The sequence below is a fragment of the Symphodus melops genome, assembly GCF_947650265.1.
Source record: "Symphodus melops genome assembly, chromosome: 11".
Lineage (NCBI taxonomy): Eukaryota > Metazoa > Chordata > Actinopteri > Labriformes > Labridae > Symphodus > Symphodus melops.
In genome coordinates this window covers 16,985,040-17,010,284 of record NC_136701.1, presented here as the reverse complement: position 1 = coordinate 17,010,284, position 25,245 = coordinate 16,985,040, and the positions used below count along the sequence as shown (strand labels likewise).

At 38.2% G+C, this 25,245-nt stretch overlaps 1 protein-coding gene across 1 annotated transcript in view; it reads left to right on the top strand.

Moving 5' to 3' along the window:
* The first annotated feature begins 357 nt into the window (after nucleotides 1-357).
* rxfp2a (relaxin family peptide receptor 2a) overlaps nucleotides 358-25,245 on the top strand; it is a 35,465-nt gene continuing 10,577 nt past the window's right edge. The window contains exons 1-10 of the mRNA XM_079355266.1: nucleotides 358-634; nucleotides 6,245-6,388; nucleotides 9,884-9,967; nucleotides 11,746-11,851; nucleotides 15,608-15,679; nucleotides 19,951-20,022; nucleotides 20,288-20,359; nucleotides 22,430-22,501; nucleotides 24,355-24,429; nucleotides 24,891-24,962. Of these exons, the coding sequence (XP_079211392.1) occupies nucleotides 577-634; nucleotides 6,245-6,388; nucleotides 9,884-9,967; nucleotides 11,746-11,851; nucleotides 15,608-15,679; nucleotides 19,951-20,022; nucleotides 20,288-20,359; nucleotides 22,430-22,501; nucleotides 24,355-24,429; nucleotides 24,891-24,962 (827 nt within the window). The 5' untranslated portion in view covers nucleotides 358-576. The remainder of the gene's footprint in view (nucleotides 635-6,244; nucleotides 6,389-9,883; nucleotides 9,968-11,745; nucleotides 11,852-15,607; nucleotides 15,680-19,950; nucleotides 20,023-20,287; nucleotides 20,360-22,429; nucleotides 22,502-24,354; nucleotides 24,430-24,890; nucleotides 24,963-25,245) is intronic.

Below are 25,245 nucleotides of genomic sequence, written 5' to 3'. Positions count from 1 at the left end.
AACAGCCTAAGAATAAAATAACACCATTTACAATAGCTTGCTATTTTTATTCTATTTACAGTAGCCTATCTTGCTTTGGTGCATAGGTGAGAGGGCGGAGGGTTTCCATAGTCGGTATGACACGTTTTGCATTGCAATGTCTGGCGTAAATCTGCAATCTGCAGGTGTGTCAATAATGTGCGAATACTAGGGGACATCAGGATTGGAGAGACTTTCTCTCTGGGGGATGAAAGCGTTTACGCACCATCAGACGTGTGCACGCGCGCGCGATGGGGTGTATGGGGATGTGGAGAGTTGGAGAGAAATAAGAAAGAGAGGGTGCAGACACTCTCTTTCTGCAGACTCTTCAGACAGAGCTCTGAGGAGGACGGGGGAGAGCATATCTCGTATTATACGCATCGGCTTTGTTTCCACTTCCCACGCGCCTATTCTGCTGATTAAACCAAATAAGTTAATTTATTACGGAACTTCTTCTGACTTCTTTTGACTAACCCGTTCTCCGCAGAAAAAAACCTAGGGATTACTCCGAGGCATTACACGTGAATTGATTTGAGCCCAGGAAACTGTCCGAGCCTCATGATGGATTTACCTGTCATCATTCTGCTCCTCCACCTGGCCCTGACCGAGATTAAAGGTAAAGAAAAATGCAGGGACGAAAAGGCTGCACACACACACACACACACACACACACACACACACACACACACACACACACACATATATATATATATATATATATATATATATAAAGGTGAGGTATACTTTATTTTAGAGTCCTTCAGTAATATTTGACCTACAGTATTAGTTATAATATTAAAAGGTTGGCTTTTGAAATTATATTTTAGTAAGTAATAAATAGGTTTTCGTTTTAATGTTTAATGTCGTTTCGTGTGTGTGTGTGTGTGTGTGTGTGTGTGTGTGTAAAAGTAACACCTAGTTTTAAAGTGCTTACATGGTCATATCAGTAGAAACGCTTCATATAAATGCAGTTCATTTAACATTTCGTCATGCTGTATTTTTACATGAATATGTGGAGTGAGACAGTTCTGCAGAAAAAATTGGCACTACCTCCAGTGAGCTGAGGGTTGTCCATGTATTAAAATCTCAGCTGGCCCGATGGACAGGAAAACCATTTCTTAAAAACTGAATGTTGTGCCCGAGTTTGACAGAAGTCTTATTTCTATTGAGAATTGTCTGCTCCGCTCTCAGATGGAGGTGGAAAGGCATGAAATAGGCTGCAAAATTGTTCAACTCTGTATGACCACAGCCCAGAATTAAAAAGCCTTTTCAAGGACCCTCAATTCAGAGATTATTTTTAAGATCCAAAATGAAGTGTAGTGTAAGGATTTTAAAGAGGTTGGTTCATGTAGTATCACATAATGAATCATTTTTCTGTATTCTCTTGGTGAACTCTAAAATCTTTACCTGCTCGCTGCTCATGCGTTAGACACTTTATACACAGTGAGGGGTTTTAGCTTGTATATATCACAACATTTGATATCCAGTTCTTGTTTTATGCCTACTCACTTCCTCTTCCTCATAGTCTGTGACTCATCTTCACATGTCCTTATGTGCCAAACATTTTGGTAAGTGTATGAGGTGAACAATAAGATGCACACATAAGCGGTGAGACTTTGTGCTTATTCATTTAGAAAATAATTGTGATCTAAAAGGGATTAGGATTCTTGAAAACTATACTATTGTCACTATTATTGAATGTGTACTGTTTAACACTTTATGATCTTCTAGCAACAATAACAAAACAACATTTTAAAGCTTATAACTGGAAAAAGAACAACTTCAAATGACAACACTAAAGAAACAAAAAAAAAATGCAAATCAAACAAGCATCGAAGATTACTCACAACTTGTTTGAAGAATTCACTACATCTTTTTGTGAAAGAGTTCAAAGAGCTTTAACAATGAATCAGAATGAATGAATGAATCTTTTACCTCAAGGTTGGGGGAAGGTGTCCAGGACACTGCAGAGTTCATAATAGTCTGATAAAGAGACAAAGCTATCAGTCACGAAAGTGGCGACATTTACTGTGTCTAAGAAGAATGACAATGAGGTAAAGGAGCCTGAGTTGAATCCATTCCACAGATATGTAGGATAATGTATTCTGGCAGTGTCAGATTAAACAAGATAGTAGAAGGCGAGCAAATGATTCCTGAAGTCTCTCAGATAAAGTCCTTTACATGTTAAAACGAGGGGGAATTGGCTCACTACCAGGAAACTTTCAGTGTTGAGTGGTTCCAGTGCAGAGGAGATCGTGCAGACCAGGATCCATCAACCATAAAACATTCATACATTAATATATTTTTGGTTAACTGGAGACGGCTTGTCTGCAAAACGATTGAATATTTGGGGGGCATAAATATTCATTTATGCTAAAAGGCACTCATTTTAACATCATAACTGTCATTTAAAGATGACAGTTACAATAAAGGCTACAATTTACAAGAAGATAGTAATTTCAAATCTTTATTTAATTAAATGGATTATAGCAACGGTGAATTTTGACATTTGGTGATACAGGGCTCTATAAGAGAAAAAAATAAGATCAAACAGAACCAGTTTTTAAGATTTCGATTTCGTGCCATGCATCATCATAGATTAGTCACTTTTGGACCTGAGCACCCAGAGGTGTCTGAGGAAGGGCTGTGGAGTCCGTTTCATTTTCTTTCTTTTTTTTTTAGTTTCAAGATTCCTTATGAGAAGGTTCTCTGCCTCAGAGAGGGGTCTTTTATCGCTCTGAATCTGTGCTTCATGGGTGGGAATACTAAAAGCTGGTTCACTGAAAGAAAGTTTATTCTATTATTGTCGCAAAATACAGGTTGAAGCGTAATAAGCAGATAGTTTTACTTAGTTTGCTTTCCCAAGTGACAGAGTCTTTTACAGAAGCACTTAACGCTCAAGGACGGGTATTTCTTTCTTTTGAAGATCTGATTAGAGAATATGGCTCACCAAGGACACACTTTTTCAGGTGTTTACAAGTTCGAGACTTTGTACGGAAACGTCCTCTCTTTTCCATGTAGCCCCTCCCCCCCACACACCTTCTTTTTTAACTGTTTATTTTTTTAGTTGCGATTTAAGATTTACTTTGGGTTTCTTATAGGGGTTGATAACTTTGACTAATCTTGACATTGCTTTGTCCCTTTCTTTTTATTTATGAATTATTTTCATATTTTTGTTTACGTATGCTTTTATTGATATTCATTCTTCTCTTTTTATTTTATTTTTACAAGGGGTGTTTGTACCATTGTTGTCCAGTGTGATGTGTTCCCCTTCATGCACATTGCACTACTTTCTTTCTGTTTGTGTACTGATATGGCTACACAAATGTGTAATGTCTATGACTAATGCAAAATTCATTAAAAGACAGTTGAAATATTTAATCCTCTGGGACATGTAATAATTGACTTTCACCGCTTAAAGCACAAATGCAACTTTCAGTAGGAATTATAAAACACAAAAAATAGCCTGCTATAAACATGACAAGTGAGTCGATGAAGAATCAGAAATTATATATATATATATGTAATATAAAACAATCATAGTCATTGTAGAAACAATGGAGCTCCATAGTACACTAATAATATAGAGAAATCCAGCAGATGAATGCCTGGATTAGCTGGAGCATTACCTGAACTCCTTGAAATACATGACCGGAACATCAGGGGAAACCTTCAAAATGACATGTAATACAAGGAGGAAGGTATTTTATCAAGGCATGTCTATCATCTGAAAGTAGTGATAGAAAATGAAAAAATACTGAGAAACATCACAGCGATGTTAACATGCTTTATTTATAAGAAAGCTCTCATTGTCAGCTGTAGTTTCAAAGCTTGTGCGATGAAGGGAAATGTAATGAATTACTGTCCAAACACTCAGTTTACTTTCAGTCACACCACACTGCAAGACAGATGGAGAAAAACAAACATTAAAGTAACATTAAACTGCAAAGGAATTCGAAATGCTTTGATGTCACGAGGTACTTTCTGGTGCATTTATTTTTCAGTGGGCTTGTTTCTTGAGAAATTTAATGTAATTTCAACAACACTCCTTTTTTAGGAAGACACTTTGGTTTGGTAATTTGTGTCACTGCAATGCAATACATTTCCAATGTTTGGGAAAGCTTTGCAAGATTAAAAACAAAACAGGATAAAGCTGGTGTTAGAACATGTCTGATACTTCAACTAGAATTGAGCATACTGCACACACAAAATAATAATTTAAAACTTAGGACTTTTACTTTTGAAGCTTAAACCTGTGTAATAGGAAGAACAATTATGAAGAATGCTTCTGTGTTTGTTTCATGTACTTGCTGCAAAGCTTTGTGTCTCCATGAATACTAAATTAGCTCTGAAACGATCAAACAGTGCTAAAAAATGGTTAATCGATGATGAATGATAACTGAAAAACTGGGAAGTTACTGTAAGTCATGTTACCAGATGGGAAAAACTAACGTTTTTTATTGACCTAACATGACACCCTGTAGCGCATTTATTGTTTAGTGTGCTGGTGCTTGCTTGGTATACTTTTTGTTCCTTTCTGCAGCATCATCACAGGTTAGGTGTTTCCCGCTTAGCGCTGTAACTCAAGGTCTTTTGGTATGAAGAATAAAAGATAAAGATTATTACTGCCGACTTAAAATGAAAATATTGATAGACAAAATATTTTGTGACTCTCCAGGGAAGTAAGCATTCAACAATCTTATTTGTGTATGTCCGTCAAAGGCCAAGTATGAAGAAAGCAACAGAGTGGAAATGGAAACCTAGCTAACTAATTTAACTCAGTAGCTTAGGACATATTATGTTAGCTAAACAGATATTACTGTTAATGTTTTTTACCTATAGATTTCTGTTGCATTGGAAAAAAGGAATATAAATGTGGCATTATATTCTTCCATTTTGCTTCAACTGTGGTTTTAAAGCAAATTTAATACAACCATGAAATCAATCTGGCAATATCACAGGGAGAAAAAAGAAAAACATGATCATTTAATTGATTTGATGTTATGTTCTTTTAAATGTGAAAAGTCTGTAAGAAGTTGGATTAATAATAGACAATATCACTTCCCTGTCACTGATATTACAGTTTATGAATTAAACACATGCTAAATAATGTAATCTAGATACAATTTGAACTATGCTGGAGGTACTGAATTGTAGTGACTATCAGGAAACGTTAGGCCGCTGAGAGGTTTGGGCCTAATATTTTGTTTGACATCCCAAAAAATACTATCAAACGTAAAATAAATTTGACCTTTTTGTTACGAAAAAAACATACTAACTTATGATAAAGTGCCTTAACTCATAATCACAGTGATGTACAAACAATAGTGGTCAACAAAAAATACAGCGACCCAGCTCATCTTCTTTCTTCCCTCAAGAACAAAAGGTGAACAGGTGAGTTAAATCTGTTCAACGCCTCCGCCCATACCCATGTGACCCTGCCACCCCCTTACTCAATATAATCCCACAATAATTGATATGATATCAGTAACCCCAAAACACGAAAACATAACAGCCTTACAAATACTACACATGTACCTTGTGGCTCCGATGTGAATATTATTGATTAACAATGTGTTGCTGGCAGCATGTTAAGATACATTTATCTTTTTTTTATAATTTTAAAAAGAGAAATCTCACAGTCTGAATTGAAGATTGTCACTCCACGGGGTAGTTAAATGCTGATAACGTTCGTATTACCTCTGTCTGCAGGTTTCAGTTAAAAAGGCATTTCAGATTGATCAATAGGATTGACATTATACATAGCCTACAGAATGTGAACGGCACATTTACTTAGACAAATCTTCACCTGTATTTCAAAAGGATTCATCGTGTTAAGAAAAAAAAGGAAAACAATGGCCAACAGCAGAACACTACGATTTATATTCACCCCTAACTCAGTAACACAAGGTTTTCAGCTCAGCTGAGCTGTCTGCAACTTAATTGTTGCAGACAGCTCATTAACAAAAAACACGGCACTGAGTTCAGCACTAGTGCAGATAACAAAGTCATTACATGCACCACCCGCTGGACAGCCTCTTGCCCCTGTTCTTGGCTGGAATCAGCCAGGATTCATTGGAGGACTAACACCTAACAGAATTGTCACATTTCAGTCATGGCCTTGACCTGTTACTTGATCACACATTTTCCTAATATTCTGTAGAAAACTTTAATAATGAATTTGGTCAAATGTAATCTGACTCTCTTTTCTGCATTTCTTCCTCAGGGCTGCTGACTAATAGGGTGGCATTAAAATCTGGATGCCCCCTTGGTCACTTCCCATGTGGAAACACGAGTGAGTGCCTCCCACAGGCTTTGCAGTGTAACGGACACGCCGACTGTTCCAATGGAGCTGACGAGTGGCGCTGTGGTAAGTATATTACAAACAGCAATTCTTCAGCTTAATAACTCAATTTGTCTCTTTCATCTGGTTCACAAATAATGAAGTGCCAATTCTCATGATAACTTAGTTCAAATTCAACAACTTCATTTTGTCAGTTTTATATTTAAATTCTCCTTATTTGTATAATATGTAAGATACAGGATTGGAAAGTGTGATTCTTTTTATTCGCACAAGGGAAAGTCAGAAAGATCACAAGGCAAGTACTTTGAAAAGTTCTTCGCCAAAGGTCCAAAAGCACCTTTGGCCTCTAAAAGGTCTCTAAAAGCACTACAGGACTGGCAATGAAGATAGAAATCCTCATTCAACATTGCTAGGCACAAGATGAAAATTATAAATATAATTGCTACCTCTTGATATTTCAAAGCTTTTCCTAAAAGCATAACCTCCATTTAACCACATTGTAGCTAACATGTAGTCCACAAAATGCATCAGACTCTCCTTCTTTGATTAGCGGAAAGCCAAGAAAAGCTCTGAACTGGCACAGAGTTAACCTGCCTGTTATTGAGCTAGTGAGTGGGGGAAAATTCATCACAAAGTTATTTTAAGTTCTTGATCCCAATTTATGTAACATTGCCATAATATGCTGGCAAATATGAAACATGTAACTGAGTCATACACTGATCACAACTGAATAAAGTTTTGAAGACAGCCAGGGATAAAGTGAATTTGTCCAACAGTGGGTCTCAAACTCCACATTATTTCAGCCTGATGTCAAGCGAGGACAAATGCATTGTAAAAACAGATTTGCTGTTGTGAAATTGTAAAAAGACGTTTTTTTTGGCAAACAAAGTACAGGCTATCTGTAATGCTTAAAAGAAGATTTCCTCACATACAAATTTTACTCTTAGTGTCTTTATAAGTAAAAAAAACAGGCAAAAGCACACTTATCAAAGAAACAGATCTGACAGCTGCTGTGCTTCCCTCCATTCACAGAAGAACAGGCTGCTCTTGGTAGATTAGAGAGCCCTTCATTGTCATCAAAGCTGAGCTCTGCCAATTCCGTAAACCAACATCCTGACAGAGCTCATAAGTGTGTAGGATTTCTGACTGATTACTATACCACAAGAGTAAAATGAATACTAAAGTGCATCAGTAAAGGGTTGTATCCTTAAAAAATGCTTATAAGCATGTTGCCTACTTTTGAATCATGACAGCTCAGCAACTCAAACATTGCACAAGACTAACACATCAGGATTACTTGTTACTATGACAATGAAGCAAGCAGACGGAGACAGTTGTATACATGTCTTTTTATGATTTCACACAGGAGGAAAGCAAGAGTTTTTTTTCTTTTCTTTCGGGATCACTTTAAGAGAGATAGAAGTTCATGTTTAGCTACACCTTGATCCTAATGTTCTGCATGTTGATTTTGAAACGTACTGATAAAGCTCAACCAAACTGGAGTTAAATGTGGATATACCTGCATTATATATAAAGAAATTATGTTATAAAAACAAAACTATTGTTTTTAGAGTAAACAGTTTCTTTATCATAGAAGCAACACCCGACAAGAGCTTCAAAATCCCCTGACTCTTTGCTCTCCTTTAACTCTCAAGATGCTTGACAATCTGTATAATGAAGTGCTGAAAATCTCCTCACCCCATCATTACATCCTGTCAAATCAGTGAACTGACTGAAGTGAAGCAGCGTTGTGTAAGGACAATGAAACACTGAAAGCCTGGTAAGCATCTGGGAAAAAGAGAGTATAAGAGCCAAGTTAGATATTTAAAACAGAAGGCGTTTACTCGCTCGTGCCCAGTTTCAGAGAACTGTTCTGTTTCATATTATCACTCAAAACCCAGCTTTACTCTTTCTTATATCAAATATGGTGTTGATGGTTTTCATGTCAAATTAAGCATTCAATCATCACTTAGTTATAGTTCATGTTTGTATCCTTGAAAATTATGGTATTTATTTTTACATTTCACATGTTTTTGCCTTCAAATTTCAAATATTGGGGTCGCCGGTGGCGCAGCGGCAGTGCGCGCAACCCCACGTATTGAGGCTCAGTCCTCGCGCGCGGGCGGCCCGGGTTCGCGTCTGGCCTGTGGCCCATTTCCCGCATGTCTCTCCCCACTCTCTCTCCCCCTTTCCGACTCTATCCACTGTCCTCCCTCTATCAATAAAGGCAAAAAGGCCGAAAACAAAACTTTAAAAAATAAAAATAAAAATAATTTCAAATATTGAGTTTGAGCCATTTTTTATCGCTCACCATTTCTTCCCTTCATCCTTTATTGGAGCCCAAACCAGACTAATTTCGTATATACAGTAAATGTTTGTAACTAATTACACTTATTGTCTGGACAGTGATACATTATAGGCCGATACCTTTGTAAGTTGTAAAGCAAATAACTTTCCTTTCAGCTAGTTTAAGCACAGATTAGTTTCGGTTTGTTTGAGTCTTCCTGCCTATAACCAGAAACACGTTCTGTGCTGTATTACAAAGGATTTTTCAAATCCTCATCATTAGACATAAAAGCCGTGTTATGCAACCAAAATGACAAGAATTAAAGCTAACAATAGCCGTCTGGCCATCCCACAGTGTGCAACACATCTTTTAAACAGCCGTCCTGTTGAATATTGGCCTGTTGAGCTTCATCAGAGTTCTGCTGGTGGAGATTGGTATATACAGTTTTATAGCATATACCTGCTTAAGACTAAAAATAATAATGAACGAAACCTGAGTGATGTCAGCAATCTGTTACTGCAGGGGTCTTTGGAAGCCCGTGGTTAGCAGGCGTTATGTTGGAAATACTGTTTCAGCCTAACTTTCAGCCAGGCTGGTTTTAAGCCTCTTGACAAACCAGTACATCGTGTACGCCTGTCAAAACATGGAGGAGTTATAAAAAGAAGTAAATCTTTTTTACATCGGTGGAAGGTGACCTGAATTTTTAACTGAATTTTCTGCCTGCTCCAGTCAACATTTGCTCTGTATTTGGCAGGTGGAGATGTAATGTCATTCCCTTGCTTTTTTACTGGTAGCTTATGCTGAACTGTGCTTAATGTGTCGACAGAATGGGCTTCTTATCAGAGACAATATGTGTGACAACATGTTTGACAGCCTGATTTGACTCTGCTTCATGCCGTTTGTGCAAAATCTATCGTTCAGTGACAAAACATCCACAACCAATAAAAGACCCATTCAGATATTTCAAAGCCAGTTTGTCTACAGTAGTTGTTATATCAGAGTGTGGCCTGGTCCATTGTTGTTAAAGGTTGCTAGGGCATAAAAAGCTGCAATTTGGATCATCTTTTCCAATATAACTTTATTAAAATGTTAGAAAGTTAAAACATCTACTCTCTGTTTCTCTTTTGCCATCCAATATGGAGCACATTCAATTATGTCATTAAAAGTTGACTTCTGAGGATTCTAGTAGAAAAACATAATTTGTTATGATATTCAGCAAAGATAGTAAAGATACCTCTTTGTTGGCTTTAATTGTTTTTTGTGTTGCTTTACAGGGGACAACATTGGATGGGCGGACTTATTTGGTGAAACACAACAGAAAGGCAATCTAAAAGGGCAGTCTCCCCCAAATGAGTGTTGTAAGTTTGTGTATATGTACAGTAATTGTATTTGCTTCCATTTGTTAAGATATTAATGTTGGCTTGTTTGTCACCTTTTGTGTGTTGCTCAAATGACAACATTTGTGTAATTTTAAGTCAGAAGCAATTTGATAGATCACACATCAGTTATTGGCCGACAAATGATTCAAGTTGAAAATCTTTATTGATGTAATTGTATAATTTGTTTAAAACAAAATAACTTAACAGTGGTCAATGGACATTCAAATCATCAACCCACTAAGGGCTGAATTCAAAGTTAAACCAAAAATAATATTCAGATTGTTTTTACCATGGCAACTCATAATGTGACGCCTGAGTGCACTCCTGACAGCATCTGGGCATGCTCTCCTATTGAGTCGGCGGATTGTGGCTTGGATCAGGGCATCGGTGAGCTCTTGGAGGCTTGTGGTGATACTTGGCAGCACCTGATGCACCAATACAAATAGGCGCTCAATTCGATTTAGGTCATGGAAACAAAAGGTTCAGTCAACAGCTTTTTTGCATCCGTCATCTAGGAACTCTCTAAACACTGTGGCCACATGAGGACGGGCCTTTTCCTGCACCAGTAACCCAGAGCCCACTGCACCAGAGTGAGGTGGGAAAATTGCTCTGAGGGTTTCAGATCGATACCTAATAGCAGTCAGGATACCATTGGCTATGTCGTGGAGGTCTGTGCGATCCTCAAAGGATACAGTATGACTCCCCATAGCATGTGCTCAATGTGAATCTGCTGTTATCTGTGCCAGTGGTAGACCTGCCAATTCTGGTGTTCTTTGTTGAATGCCTATCGAACTGCTTTGTGCTGGGCTGTAAGAGCCAGGTCCTACCAGAGGATGTTTGGCTCTAATGCAACCTTCATGGAGTCTGTTTCTGACAGGTTGGTTAGAAATATGCACAATATGACCGCCTGCTGGAGGTCATTTTGTAGGGCTCTGGTTTTGCTCCTCCAATTGCTGCTCACACAAAGGCGCAGATGGTGGTCCTGCTGCTGGTATGATACCTGCTATGGCCCTGTCCAGCTCTCCTTGTGTAAACTCCCAGTCCCTCTGCTATCACCTCCTTTGCTCTTGATACTGTAAAGGGTGACAGAGCAAACCTTCTTGCAACCACATGTAGGGATGTGCCATCCTGGAGGTGCTGGACTACCTGTGCAACCTGATTGAGCTGCAAGTACTGCCTAATCAAGCCAGGAGTGACGAGGACACTATCAAAACACAAAGAAGAATCAGTCAGGAAAGATAAACAGACAGACAGTGAGGCCGACATGCAACACAATTCCCTTTTTGGGGAGCTGTCTTAACCTTTATTTGAACCAAAGCAGGAAAATTAACCATCACTTGTGCTTCCTTTACAAGGATTGATATCCCAGAAGTTTAGCTGACTTGGCGTTATACAGTTATTATAAAGAGTTCCCTTAAATATTTGAGCAGTGTAAGGGATTGTTTATATACAGTATAAAGTATCCTGGCATCAGTAATTTCCATGAGTACCTAGCTTGTTTGATGACATAATAAATCATACAAAAAGCAGAAGCACACTTAACTGAAATAAATTGTAACTGAATTTTAAACCGACACTAACAAACAATAACAATAATTATAATAATTATAATAATAATAATATGAATGACTCGATGTGTTTTTTCCCTAATTTAACTAATTCAACATTTCAAAGTGAATTTAAAAGTTGGCTCAATAATGAAAATAATCATAAATTTTAGCTTTTATAACAAAGCCAGATTTCCTGTGTGTTTGTAGTACTTCAGGAGTATCCAGAGAGTTGTATTTGCAACCACACAAACGTGGACTGTATGGAGGTCAACCTGCAGGATGTTCCCTCCCTCTCTCCAAACGTCACCTGGCTGTAAGTTTGCTCTGACAACAGCAGTGACGGTGCGTGTGTGTCGTGTGTGTGTGTGTGTGTGTGTGTGTGTGTGTGTGTGTGTGTCGTGTGTGTGCACTGACCACCAGTTTGAGTTTGTACCTGGAGCCTGGCCTCAGCTAAAAGTCAAAATATACATCCTGTTTTTCAGCTTCCTCTCTCCGCTCTTCACATTAAACCTTTTTTTTTTTTTTTTACCTATCTTGTTACATTAATTGATCATTCAAATACTACTTAAATTGTCTCAAATAAGATAATATCTAAAATGTGGTCATTATTTATGGCTTATAAATTCATTTTGCTGAATTACTTACAACAGTATTTCTTAGTAAAGGTTGTATTAGATTTAGTCTTGTTTTCCATTCCAAACTTTTTTCAGTCAACCCTGCTCTTTTTGACCTTTTAGATGACCTGCTTTGACATGAGTATTTGTCTGTCCAGGTGCCTGTACTACGAAGCGAGTTCCATATATCCAGGGTCTCTTTGGGTGATCTGGCTTCATTAAACCTGACATAAGAGGTCGTGCTTAGCAGTCCTACGAAGCTGGTTATCAACCTGTTAGGTAAACCCAGAGCTGCCAAGAACGTGTTCAAATAAAAGGGCGGAGTTAGCTTCATTTATCCTATCACAAGCTGATCTGATCAAACTATATTCACAATATGAATATGTTTAAGATACAAACCAGCGATTATTAACATGCAAACTGAAGCTTATTTGTTCCATCCATAGTGGTACAGGCCTACGTTTTTTTTATTATATTTAAATGAAATTTAAATTTTGTTGTTTTTTTTCTGCTCAGCAAAGTCACTCAGGGATTCAGAAACTCTGCTGCTATTTGTGAGTCTTGTCTTAAATCCATGTTTCTTCCATTCATCAAATCCTCAAAGCATAGAGTCACACTTTTATCATCTCCATGGAAACCTACAGTATTCCTACTGCTGAAAAATGCAGAGAGAATTTATTTGTCTCCCTGTAAAATCAGTGTGCATTCTGTAAAAAGTTTGAAACTTTTCAAAACATGCCTTTCTTCTGGCTGTCGCGTCGTTTTTGTCAGTGTTTGGGCTTTGCAATTCTAATGCTAACCTATTTAATGCTGAAAGTGTCCAATTATTGACGATGTGCTTTGTGCTTTAAAGTACCTTATTTGTTTCACCATCGCTGCAGTTTAAACAATTAATGCTTTCATTCTCGTTGATTTCTCCGATTGCTGGAGTAGTGGAGACATGCTGCAGTGTGGTGTTGTTTTCAGTTTTTTTCTGATTAAAGAGAAGGTCCTTGATAAAGTTAATTTTCATCCCTTTTAAAAATAAATTACAAATGATTAATTGGACATCGACTAGAAAAGCAATTAAAAACAAATAATCTCTGTTTTCCAAATTGACAATCAGTTTAAACCCACTTGTTCAGTCACAGCAGTGACCTTTCTTCTTTTATATTGAGCTTGTCTGTGTTTCCTTTTTTAAAAGAGCTGTTTGTTGAGCAATTTTGTTAATTGTGAGTTTGTTAGTCTCCTCTAATTATCTTGAAATTACATAAACCCGGATCATTTATCCTGAAAGTTTATGTTGAATGACTCTACACTAAGGTTTGATAGAGGACAGCTATACCTGACCTGCAGCATTTCTCATCCTCCAAATCATGGATGTTTACAAGTGAACATGAGAAGGTTTTTGGACTTTACTGACACTCTTTATTTCGTTCCTCCTCCCAGATCTCATGTTTTTGTCATTCCACGCTTCCACCTATGATACATGTATTATATATTTGACAAATTAGATATTTCTCATATTTCTCATATACTGTATACCAATGAGCAATTCTAAATAAACCACATTATTTTTCAGGATTTCCATTAAGGTGAACCTATAAGTTAATATATACAAAACAATGAAGAAAAAAAATTAAAGGGACTCTTTCATCTGTATTTCGCGACAGACGTGTGTTGTGCATTTAGAAGTTACAGCTGCTCAAAAAACAACATGCCAAAAAGATAAATGATCACTGACTGACTTTGGATTTGAGTCGTTTCTGTTTGATCACCGTTTAATGGCAGAGGATTGCATCATATGCTTGAGCTGGGTGCCCACCATGAGCTCATGCTCTGACCTTCAGCCACAGTCTTTTTGAATATCAGGCTCTTCTTGGACGAACCTCAGGAGCACAGTGCTCCCCCCCCAAGGACTTTACTTCTCATTTCTCATCCATATTCCACTCTGTTTGGATTTAGTTTCTAGTTTAGAGTGGATCTTCCTGGAAAAGTTTGTGTTGAAAAGCTTTTGTCAGAAGTCCAACAATGTCTCTAAAAAGCAGGAGTTGATGTACTGACAGTTTTATGGATCGGGATATAGCTGGTTGAGGAATATTGCGGCTGCATTTTTTTTTCCTGCATGGTTGACTATTTGCTGGAGATTTATACCTGTTTCCATCTGTTCTTTGCCCGATGACCTGGGATTTAGATTTATTCTCAGTGATTTATTTTTCATGCATTATGCATTTTGATACATTATGGTGTTAGTATGCGTGTACATACTGTATAAAGTGTGTGCAATATGCTGATCTTTAAGTGCGGAACAGCTTATTTTTCATTTGTTATTTTTCTTTAGTTGTCAAAGGTGTAATAAACATGCCATAGATTCAGAGATTATGAGGGTTTTCTAGATCTGTATGCATTAACATATTAATCACAATTAATAAAGGTCTAAATTGAATGCATTTTTTTTGTCCTTTAAGGTGCACCACGAATAAGCCTCCTTAGTGTCTCCCTGTAGTCACAGTAATGGAACTTCTCGACAGCTCGGTAGTTGAGCCAAAAGTTTTATCCACCTTATGACATCAGATATTTACTTTGTTTCTTTGAGCTATTTTTATATAAGTTTTTCATCTGTAACAAGTTTCTTGTTCTGTGGTTAAGCCCTCCTTGAAATCTGATTAGCTTCCCTAAGTGGCAATCGAAAAAATCCCAAGCTATGATTAGCTATTTGCCTTATCAGAGACGGGACTTACATGCCGTTGCAATCAACTATTTAGGCTTTTTGTGAATGAGACCATAAATATTTGCAAGCAAACTTCTGAATGTATGAATTAAGTGCAATTGTTTTGGAACCGAAACTTTACAACTACATTTTTTTTAGTTTTAGATTGTGACTTTGAACTTCTCTTCGACTCCTCAAAGAATAAGGCTATGTAGGCTGATATGTTGCCTTTCTCTTGCGTTACTTTGAAGTACAGTAGATGTGCTTAGTGGGGATGTAATTTATTTGGGTCTGTATGACAAACTTCATGACACTCCTGCACAAATCAGTGCCAAAAAAAAAAAGTCCGGCCATGCCCCTGACCAGAGGGTCCATACTATATTTCAAAATAAAAGCAGGGTTGAATTCAAACAGCAAGTAAAGTTCTCTTGGCTTCAGACAGTGCAAAAACTAGCCTGTCATCCTTGTGTATTGAGCCAGTGTGTGTGTGATTGTGTGAACAGGTAAAGTGTGTGTATAAGGGCTTCGCTATTTCTGTCCCTGTCCTTTAAAGTTCAATTGTTTAGACGTTGACTCCGACTGGTGGTGCCTCTGTTTTTGTGAAAATTTGATCCATGAACTCTTTAAAAGCCAAAAACAAAAACAATGATTAAGATTTGTATGAGAGTTTGCATAATGACTTAAACCTTTAGTCCTTCCTCTCTCTTCCAGTGCAAAATGTTTGTTGTGATTGTCTAACTGTGGCATTTCATGTCCTCTGTTACAGGTCGCTGAGGAGCAATGAGATCCGGGTGCTATCAGATTCTGTTTTCTCTGAATATTCTGCCCTGGAGAGACTGTGAGTATTTCTGAGCTGCTTTCTCTTTGTGATGTCACTTTGGATTTGGTTACTCCTCATCCTATGTTTCTGCACTCAGTCTGTAAAGTGCAGCTTGAACCTCAAGGTCTGTTTGAGAAGATTTCACTGAAGATGACTCCACAAAAAAATGGGGTCATTTTAAAGTGAATAAAGAAAAAGTGGAAAGGCAAGCACATACATTTATAATAAGGAGCTCAAACTTTAGAGGCACTCTAAATTAAAGACTATACTCTATAAACAATAGTACTTAAGTCATTGCTGATAATGGTCCTTATTCAAGACTCTAAAGCAGTGGTTCCCAACCTTTTCCAACTCAGGGCCCACTTTTAAGTCTCAAAAATCTTCGCGGCCCACCTCCAACCCCATAAATACAAAGGCATTATAATGCGTTCTCAGAGCACTTTATTTTATTGAAGATTGAACATAAAGGCCTGAAATCAATACAGGAGAAACATATTGGAAGCTCCACAGTCACTAACACAGCATCTGTAACATCACCTCAACATAACCTTCAGTATTAGACGCACGCATACACACGTACATCAATCAGCACCACATATATCACTGACATATGAATGACAAGCAAAGGTCTGTCTGTAACAGGCTAATAAACAGTTGATTCATAAATAACGGAATCCTTTAACAATGTAGAAATGCATTGCATTCTCATAACAAATTGCAACGAAACAAAATTGGATCAGTCCAACAACAGGCCAACAAGATGCTGACTCACCTAATGAGACGGCTGGTGTTGCATGGCGGCAACCAGATGCTTGATGTCTGGGACAATGGATGAAAGTTTCAGTCGAAGATCTGGCTCGACATTCAGTTTGTTTCTGTACTTAGTTTTTAATGCCACGAGTGCAGAAAATCCAGTCTCACAGAGGTACGTGGTCGGGAAAGGCATCAGGAATCTCACAGCTCTGTTGGCCAGATCAGGATACTCAGAAGCAACATGAAGCCAAAAGTTTGTAAGGTGCTTCTGTGAGAAGACCAGCTTCAGTGCAGTGTCACATGAAAGATCCAGGAGACTATCTTGCTCTTTTGAATTCGGAGCGGCGAGGACCTCGTCACTGTGGCTGGCGAATGGGTTTTCTATCCAGCTACATTGCACGTCTGGGATGGGAAAGTAGACGCGCAGCTGGGTCCCCAAACCTTGCAGGTGCTCTCTGACAGCGTTGCTCACGATGATGGGAAGCTGATTCTGTTCCTTTGTCAAAAAATCGGCCAGATTTTCAAACGAGTCATAGTTTGACTTGTCGACACGCTTAGCCCACAGCGCTAGTTTTTTTTTATGGTCGCTTCCACTTTCATCTGGACATTGAACGTGTTCACTGCTGTCCCTTGAAGAGCGAGGTTAAGTCCATTTAAGTGGCTGAAAATATCAGCCAGGTAACCCAACTTAGCCAACCACTCAAAATCACTGAAGCGGTGTGCGAGTTCAAACTTTGTGTCGAGAAAAAACACACGCACTTCATCTCGTAACTCAAACAGTCGCGTCAGTACCTTGCCCCGGGACAGCCACCGCACTTCAGTGTGTAATAGCAGCTGCTGATGATCACTGCCCATCTCTCCACATAGCACCGCAAATAACCGACGTTGCAGTGGACGGCTCTTGATGAAGTTGGAAAAAGTCAATCCCGTTGGAAACAATAAAAGTGTTCAAAATGTCAAATATTGCCTCAGCAGTTGAACGGGTGGGCAGAGGTTTACAAAATAAAAACTCCTCTTTTATCCCGCCACTTTTTTCGTACCGTACATAGGCAAGCAGGTTTGAAAGACTTGCGATGTCGGTCGATTCATCCAGTTGGAGTGCATAGAAGCGGCTCTCTTTTATGCTTCGGATCAGCTGTTTCGACAGGTTATCTGCCATGTCATCAATCCTTCGTTTGACTGTATTATCCGACAATGAGACGAGGTTGATAGATTGCACTGCCTTCTCACCCAACATCACCTCAACGATCTGTTTTGCTGCGGGAAGAATTACATTTTCGCCAATGGAGTGTGGTTTTCCAGCCTTGGCTATGAGTTGGGAAACCGCTTCCACAGCCTTCGTGTTCTGGCTGCTCATACACTCGATAACGCTCTTTTTTTTGACAGCAGGGAGATCAGCCGTCGATTCACCATCAGTTTCGTGTCTATTTTTCCTTTTAATTATTCCTGTTGCTAGCCAGCTATCCATTGTTTGTAAACTCCAGCTTTTTTCTATCGTCGTCAAATTAAGTAAGTTAAGTACAATGCGGTCCCGCTGCAAAGTGGTCCGGCCGATAACAACAAAAGTTCCTATCTCTCATTTCCTTGTCACATGTATAATACTTGAAGAAAAAAACAATATAATGAAAAGAATATTTGAAATTCTTTAATATCCTTTTAAACTTAACAAGTTTTAACATTTAAAACATTATTATTTTTGATTTCGCGGCCCACAGGTTGGGAATCACTGCTCTAAAGTATCTACAATAATTATCATCGAAAGAATTATAACAGTGATATATACTGTACGTATTCATAGATGCTTGGTTAATTATAAATCCTCTGTAAGTTGTTTTCCCTTGAACACATGTGGAGAAAACTCGTATAAGTCGGCACGACAGATAAACCTGTCCGACAGGGATAGTCTCCCAGCAGGGATGCTGGGAGTCATTATCAGTTGAGTGTGCTGAATTGTGCACGATCAGGAAATAAGTTCGGAAATGATGAAGGGAAAATTCTAGGGTAATATCTATTTATTCTGCTTTGTATGACAGGATAATCAAGGCAACTTTATTTTTTCTTGAATTATGCTTTGACTTCTTGGAAACACCCCGATGTGTGCGAAAAGATGAAAAGCTCCAACCTGCTGTGAGTTTTATTACTCTGCAGGAAATATGAGTTACAAACTACTGCAGAAAACGCACAAAAAAAGAGTTTCATACATTCTGGTGTAATACATCTGCTTATCCCACAAAACGGGCAAAACTTAAGGTTCAAACTTCTTATAAGATGACCGTTTACATTGAGTCCCTTAAGTGAATTGAGCACCCTGACCACTCGCGTCCCCGGCTGTAAGGGAAATGTCTGAATAACCAATTCTGGAAGATTTCAGAGAAATCAGGAGAAATGTTTCCTAAAGTTCAGATTTTGACCACCTTTAGTGAAGTGAGGTTTCAAGTTAACATGGGCCAAAGATCGAATGCAGGCAGTAAATCTCAGAGGGCGACTGTATCTGCCACAAGTTTAAAGTTTAAACCAAAACAGTCACAGTTGTTTTTGTATCTAATTGATCACTTATATAGATTTAATGTGAAACTATAACCGCTTGTTCCAGATTCATGTAAATTCAAGACAATAACATCACCCTAAAAAAATGTCAGGCTAAAATGGTAGTTAGATTTGTTATCATTGATTCTTCAAGGTTTTATATATACAGTATGTATATTTATTTAAAAATGTCAAATATCAGAGATAACTGACCAGAAGACTTGATATAAAAGACTGTTTATATAAAGTGGTGTTTGGTGTTGGTCAAGATTAAAGAACAACATCAAACTCATACAGTAGATTTTTACTGTTAATGTGTGTAAAGATAATACATCTCACAAGTATTGGCAGTCACAATTAATAAGGTAAAAAATGAAAAGGGCATGATGGTTGTGTGCAATAGATGTGATCTACAAGTTCAGTTCCTATATATCTTACACAGAAACATTGGTGTTGTTTTCTTTCCGAAGTTTGAACGCTTCAAAAACAAATAAGCACAAACTAGTGTCAGACTGTGTTACTTGCAGTGAAGTAAATCTTTCCACTTTATAGTTTATGTTCAGCAAAATGTGCCTCATACAGTGCATATTAAATAACTTATTACATCAGATGTTGAAGTCACATAGTACACTGTACTTTCACATTACCAGTAAAGACTTGAACTTATTAAGTATGATGATAACAGTCTCAGTTTCATGTGGAATAATGATTATATCTGTGCAGCGATAAAGAGAACAAAACCACCTGCCTTTAAAGTTCATGGAAAGTTAAGTTCCCAAACTTAATTGTTAAAGGTTAGTAGCTGGCTTGTTATGAATGTGTTTTGAGTTGGATGTTTAGAAAAGGAGACAAATTATGAAGAAATGTGCACGGAATAATAACTGATATTAAAATCACTGAAGGGTTTTAATAACTTTATAGTGTGTGTGTGTTTGTTTGTTTGTGTGTGATGTGAATGACAAAGATGAGAAATTGCAGAGTTCATTAAATTGTTTTGCCTCTGCACACAGGTTTCTGCAAAACAACAGTTTGCAGCACATATCGAAAAACGCCTTTGGCGGTCTGCACAACTTAAAGCGGTTGTAAGTACCCTGCTCACTCTTTCTGGAACTATCACTTCCTATGTTAAACATTTTGGTAGAGTTACCATCTCTCCCTGAGCTGTTCTCTGTCATCAAAGTTTAATCGTTCAGTGATTTGACGAAAAAAAAATCCAGCTTTCATCTTTCCTCTAACTCATGTGTTAGATATAACACTCCAGACAAAGGGACTGAATGATATCTGGGACTTAGAGACACTTTGTATTTTCAGCCACTCTTTCTCTGTTTCTCACTGTTTTTCTCACAGGTTCCTCAGTGAGAACTTGATATCCTCACTTAGTCCTGGTGTGTTCAGGGATCTCTATCAGTTAGAATGGCTGTGAGTAACACGCACACCTGCACATGTATGTGGGAAAAGTTATTGTGTTGTGGACTATAGGTGTATACGGATAGGGCTGGGAATCTTTGGGTGTCTCAGGATTCAATGGTTAACTCAAGAATCAAAAGCGATTCCATTTAGAATATTTTTTTTTTAATTAGTAAATACTTCAGGAACTCTTCAAGTCTGTGAGACGGCTGAATTTCTTGTTGCTCTATTTGGCATTTTACTGATTTAAAGAGCAGAGATTATTTTGGGATATTTCGTTATTGGTTAAGAATCTAATTTGAGCCATTTAGCCACTACAGATGTTTTGAACAAAATAAAGAAACTCTTAATAACATGGGAAATTTCAAGACATGACCCTGCCATGCTTTGAGTGTAGGCTAATGCATGCAAAGAGTACAGAATGAGCAAGGAGGCATGATTGGTTTATCAATTGGTACCTCGTGGCAGACATTGGTCGAAGTTTACACGCTTAAAACTGCTCCAGATGATGGATTTTCTTCATTCTCAATAACTAAATAGCTATGACCAGTTAAAGTCATAAATTTCTGATTATAAGAAGAATATATGTGTGTACATGTATGTGTATGATACTTAATATGCCTAAACATCAGAAGCACTTTATTTGTAGTAAAAAGTCCCCTCATACTGAAGTTTGAATTATGTAAGCAGCATATGAATGATTAGACTTCTCTTGGTAGCACTATCTATTTAGTATGTGGTGGTTAAGTTTCCCAGATACAGTGTCATCCCTTCCAAAGGTTCACTAGAAAAAGTCTGAGGGGTCGTGAGATAAATTATGGGAGAGGAAAAAAGAAAGAACAACAATCTGGTTTTAGTTTTTAAGATACTCCCTTGTCGCCCCCCGGGGACAGATAAAGTGAAAGTAGAGTTGAGTTGCTTTATTTGCAACATGTAATGGGAATTAAGGGTTCTGTTGTGTTCAATAGTCTTATTTGGAAATACAGTATGTAGGAATGATTGACCCAAAGCTGCACACAGAAGACTTAGTTTTTTCTGTTTTAAATAGTTTTCAGTGGTTAGAGAGGTAAGAGATATAAACATAAATCTCTGAAGCTTGTTTCCTGTCATTCACTATCAGAAATAGTTTTATTGGCCCCTGTCTATGTACATAAGGAATCTGATACTGGTTTTACATTACTGTAATTTACAATTTACACTTTATTAATCCCACGAGGGGAAATTCGGTTTACACTCTGTCTAACACACACATAGGCCGAGATACACACTCATGCACAAACAGGGTTCTAGTGACATGCATTAATGGAGAGGTCTCAGAGTGAGTGCCCACAGCGAGCGCTCCAGAGCAGTTTTGGGGTTCGGTGCCTTGCTCAGGGGCACCTCGGCAGTGCTCAGGAAATGGACTGGCACCTCTCCAGTTACCAGACCAGTTTCCGGACTTGGTCCGTGCCGGGACTTGAACCGGCGACCCTCCGGTTCCCAACCCAAGTCCCTACAGACTGAGCTACTGCCGCCCACTGTCAGTAAACAAAAACATTCATCGTCTATGTAGGGGCTTAATATAATTAAATACAGCAACTACAATGTATGACCATGCACAACAAATACGGACAGTGAAATCGTTTTTTGACTTCCAACTCATAATGTTAAAGTAGTGTCCAACAGTGCTGAAGTAAGTGCTGTAATGGTATTTCTGAGATTCATGTGGGTAAGCTGAGGGTCCAGACAAAGAAGAAGTCATCAACAAGGGGAACAAATATTGATGGGATACTTTGCTGGTCTCCAGCCAGGATGTGTAAAACACGTGGCAGTTTATATTGTTTATGTGCATGACTGATTTGTTGTGGGCTAAATAATGCTTCACTTCCTGCTTTTATTTCATTCCAGATTTACTGAACTATTTGTGAAGTATGTTCTGGCATTCTATCTATCGATCAACTTTATTTATGTAGCACATTTATAACAGCCAAGGCAGACCAAAGTGCTGTATATTAAGTTCAATGTTTAATGCATAAAAGGAATGAATGAAAAAGGTTTAGTCAGATGATTGCTTCATATAAAAGATGCATCTGTTTTTCCCAGGGTGTTGGATCATAACCCTCTGAGCATCATGTCGCAGGATACCTTCATCGGGCTCCAGTCTCTCATGTATCTGTGAGTTTCATTATTTTAACTCCGTTTTCATGTTATCTGATTTCTAATCACAAACTTGTTTCTGGTTCACTAAAATGACAACTAAAAGTTTCAGTTGTATGTGTGTGTGTGTGTGTGTGTGTGTGTGTGTGTGTGTGTGTGTGTGTGTGTGTGTGTGTGTGTGTGTGTGTGTATATACAGTACAATCTGAGTTTCAAGGTGTGAACCATGGTGCACTTTTTTGCATTGTTTTCTTTTATTTTTCCCCCAAACACTCTTAGACCATCAAGAGCTTTCATGCTTGTCAAATAACTGATTAGACTCACTCTGTGTGTTGATCTTGCTAAATTACACGCCTCATTTCACGCACAGTCACGTCTTGGTGTTCTGACGACCGTGATCAAGCTTTGAGCTTTGAAGGAGTTGGTGGAAAAGTCTCAGGAAAATGTTTCCCCTGAAAAAATAGCTTTGTTTTCTTCATACAGCAACATGTCATGTCACATGTGTTCATAATCCGGCAGGTTATAAGCAGGTGGAGCCAACTGAAGTGCTTAATACAGGGAAAAAAATATAAAGCAATCAAATAAAAAGTTCAAATGAGCAATAGGCAGTCTCTGTCTCTACTTGTTATTCCTTCTTTATCCTTAACTTCCATCGTCTCTTTCCTCCACCTTCAGTCAACTTCAGTTCTCTGTCTTTTCTCAAAGCTATCCACAGCAAATATCTATTTCACTAAATGTTCTATTAATGTGTAGGTATTGGGGCTATAGCCCTTTAAATCAGCTCTTGCTCTTATTGTCTCTGTTGCACCACCCAAGAGGGGTTTTGAGAGAGGAACGTCTCTTTTGGTTTTTCCCCTTCACCCTTGGAATCTGAGGAGGGCTGCCTGTCTCCACTCTCTCTGCATCCATGTAAAGTTTGGCCACCCAGAATATCAGACTGTTTCTAATCCAACAAAAACAGCAGCAGATCAAATGTGCTGGATTGTCTGTAACTTCTCTGTGATCTGATTCAATTGAATTTAAAACCCACATCAGAGGTGTTTCATGTTTTACTACAGATCATGTACTTGTTTTTAATGCCCCCCATTTAAAAGTAAAAGCTTGAGATGGACTTTTTCTTACCTTCTTGTCAAACATCAATGTTCAATTAGTTGCAAAACCTTAAATTTACTGTATTTTCATTCATTTGGGATTTATCGACTCCATTATGGTTTTATAATGCAGTCGAGTGCATAAATCTTCTGAAACAAAAAAAAACAACAGCCATATGGCAAGCAGTAAAGTTTGTATGAAAAAAAAATGTGGCTTGTCTTTTGAGTCTGTTTCTTAACATGTGGAAGAACTGCTCACGAGAGCTTTAAGTTTTCTTCTTAAACAGTTAAATCTGTTTAAGAAGAAAATCTGTTAAATCTCTGTGGGTGTCAATGTATTGACACCCACAGAGGAGGGTTTGTTTCATGATTATTTTACAGCATCATGTACAAATTAAAAAATGGTTTGCTGCTAGCCTAGTGGTTAGATCGAGCGCCCAATGTACAGAGGCGATAGTCCTCCAAGTGGGCCCGGATCTAGCCTGTGGTTCCTTTCCTGTATGTCGTTCCTTACCCTCTCTCTCGCCCCGACTGCTCTTTATTACCTTTATTGTCTCAAATAAAGTCAAACCCCAAAAATAAATCTTTAAAAAAAAGGTTTGCAGCCCCACAATGTGAACTGAAAATAATCAGACATCAGTTTAAAGGCGTTACTTTAGTTAAACTAAGTTAAACTAAAATGTTGTTTTCTTTCATTTAAATCACTTCATTGCTGTAGCTGAAAAACATTTTTTTGGTAGTTGACAGTTTGTAATGACATTTACTGTCTTTCTCTCACCAGATCCATGGTGGACACCTTATTGGAACAGCTTCCTCACCCGAGCTTCTGTCAACACATGCCTGCATTGGACTGGCTGTGAGTCTGCTGTGACAGTGTACGTGTGTGTGTGTGTGTGTGTGTGTGTGTGTGTGTGTGTGTGTGCAGGGGAGTAGTGAATAAGTGTCATTAGGCAGACAGATTGTGTGTGCATGTGGAAAACAAACGAGGCAGGTCAACTGGGGTGACAGAGGACTTAGTGGTGGACAATATGAGATTCGGAGGAGGGGTCTTCATGTTCTACTTCGACGAGATGTGAAGTGTCCTCAGTTGATGGCAGTCGGATCATTCTAACAATGACCTCTTGCTATCTGAACACCTTTATGGCTGTGAGCTGCATGCTTACCGTGAGCACTAACATCCACTCCGCTTCTTTAAATGAAAAAAAAAACAGTTTTCAATCAAGTCAAAGGACAGATATTTAGTTCTTTTGTATTCTCCTCTAATTTAAGCTTATTGCACACTCAGTTCTTTTTTTTTGTCTTTTTTTTTGCTCACAGGGATCTTGAGGGAAACCAGATTCAAAGCCTCAACTTCTCCATCCTAAAGACCTGCAGCAAGCTCGAGGTTCTGTGAGTATCCCACTCTAAAACGTAATAAAAGCCACTTGCCTACTTACATACATTTTCATTAAGAATAGATAATGGTCTGAAGTGATACCTGTCCAGTCCAATGTGGCTGTGGAGTATGACAAACAAGGACACAAAAAAACAAAAACCAGCACCTTAGCACCTGCCAACCTTCAGATGCTTTCGGAAGACTTATGCTGTTAAAACATTGGACAAAACACTCTGCTCCAAAAGTACAAAAGAAAATTACGACTGAAATCGTTTCAACAATCACTTAAAAAAGTAA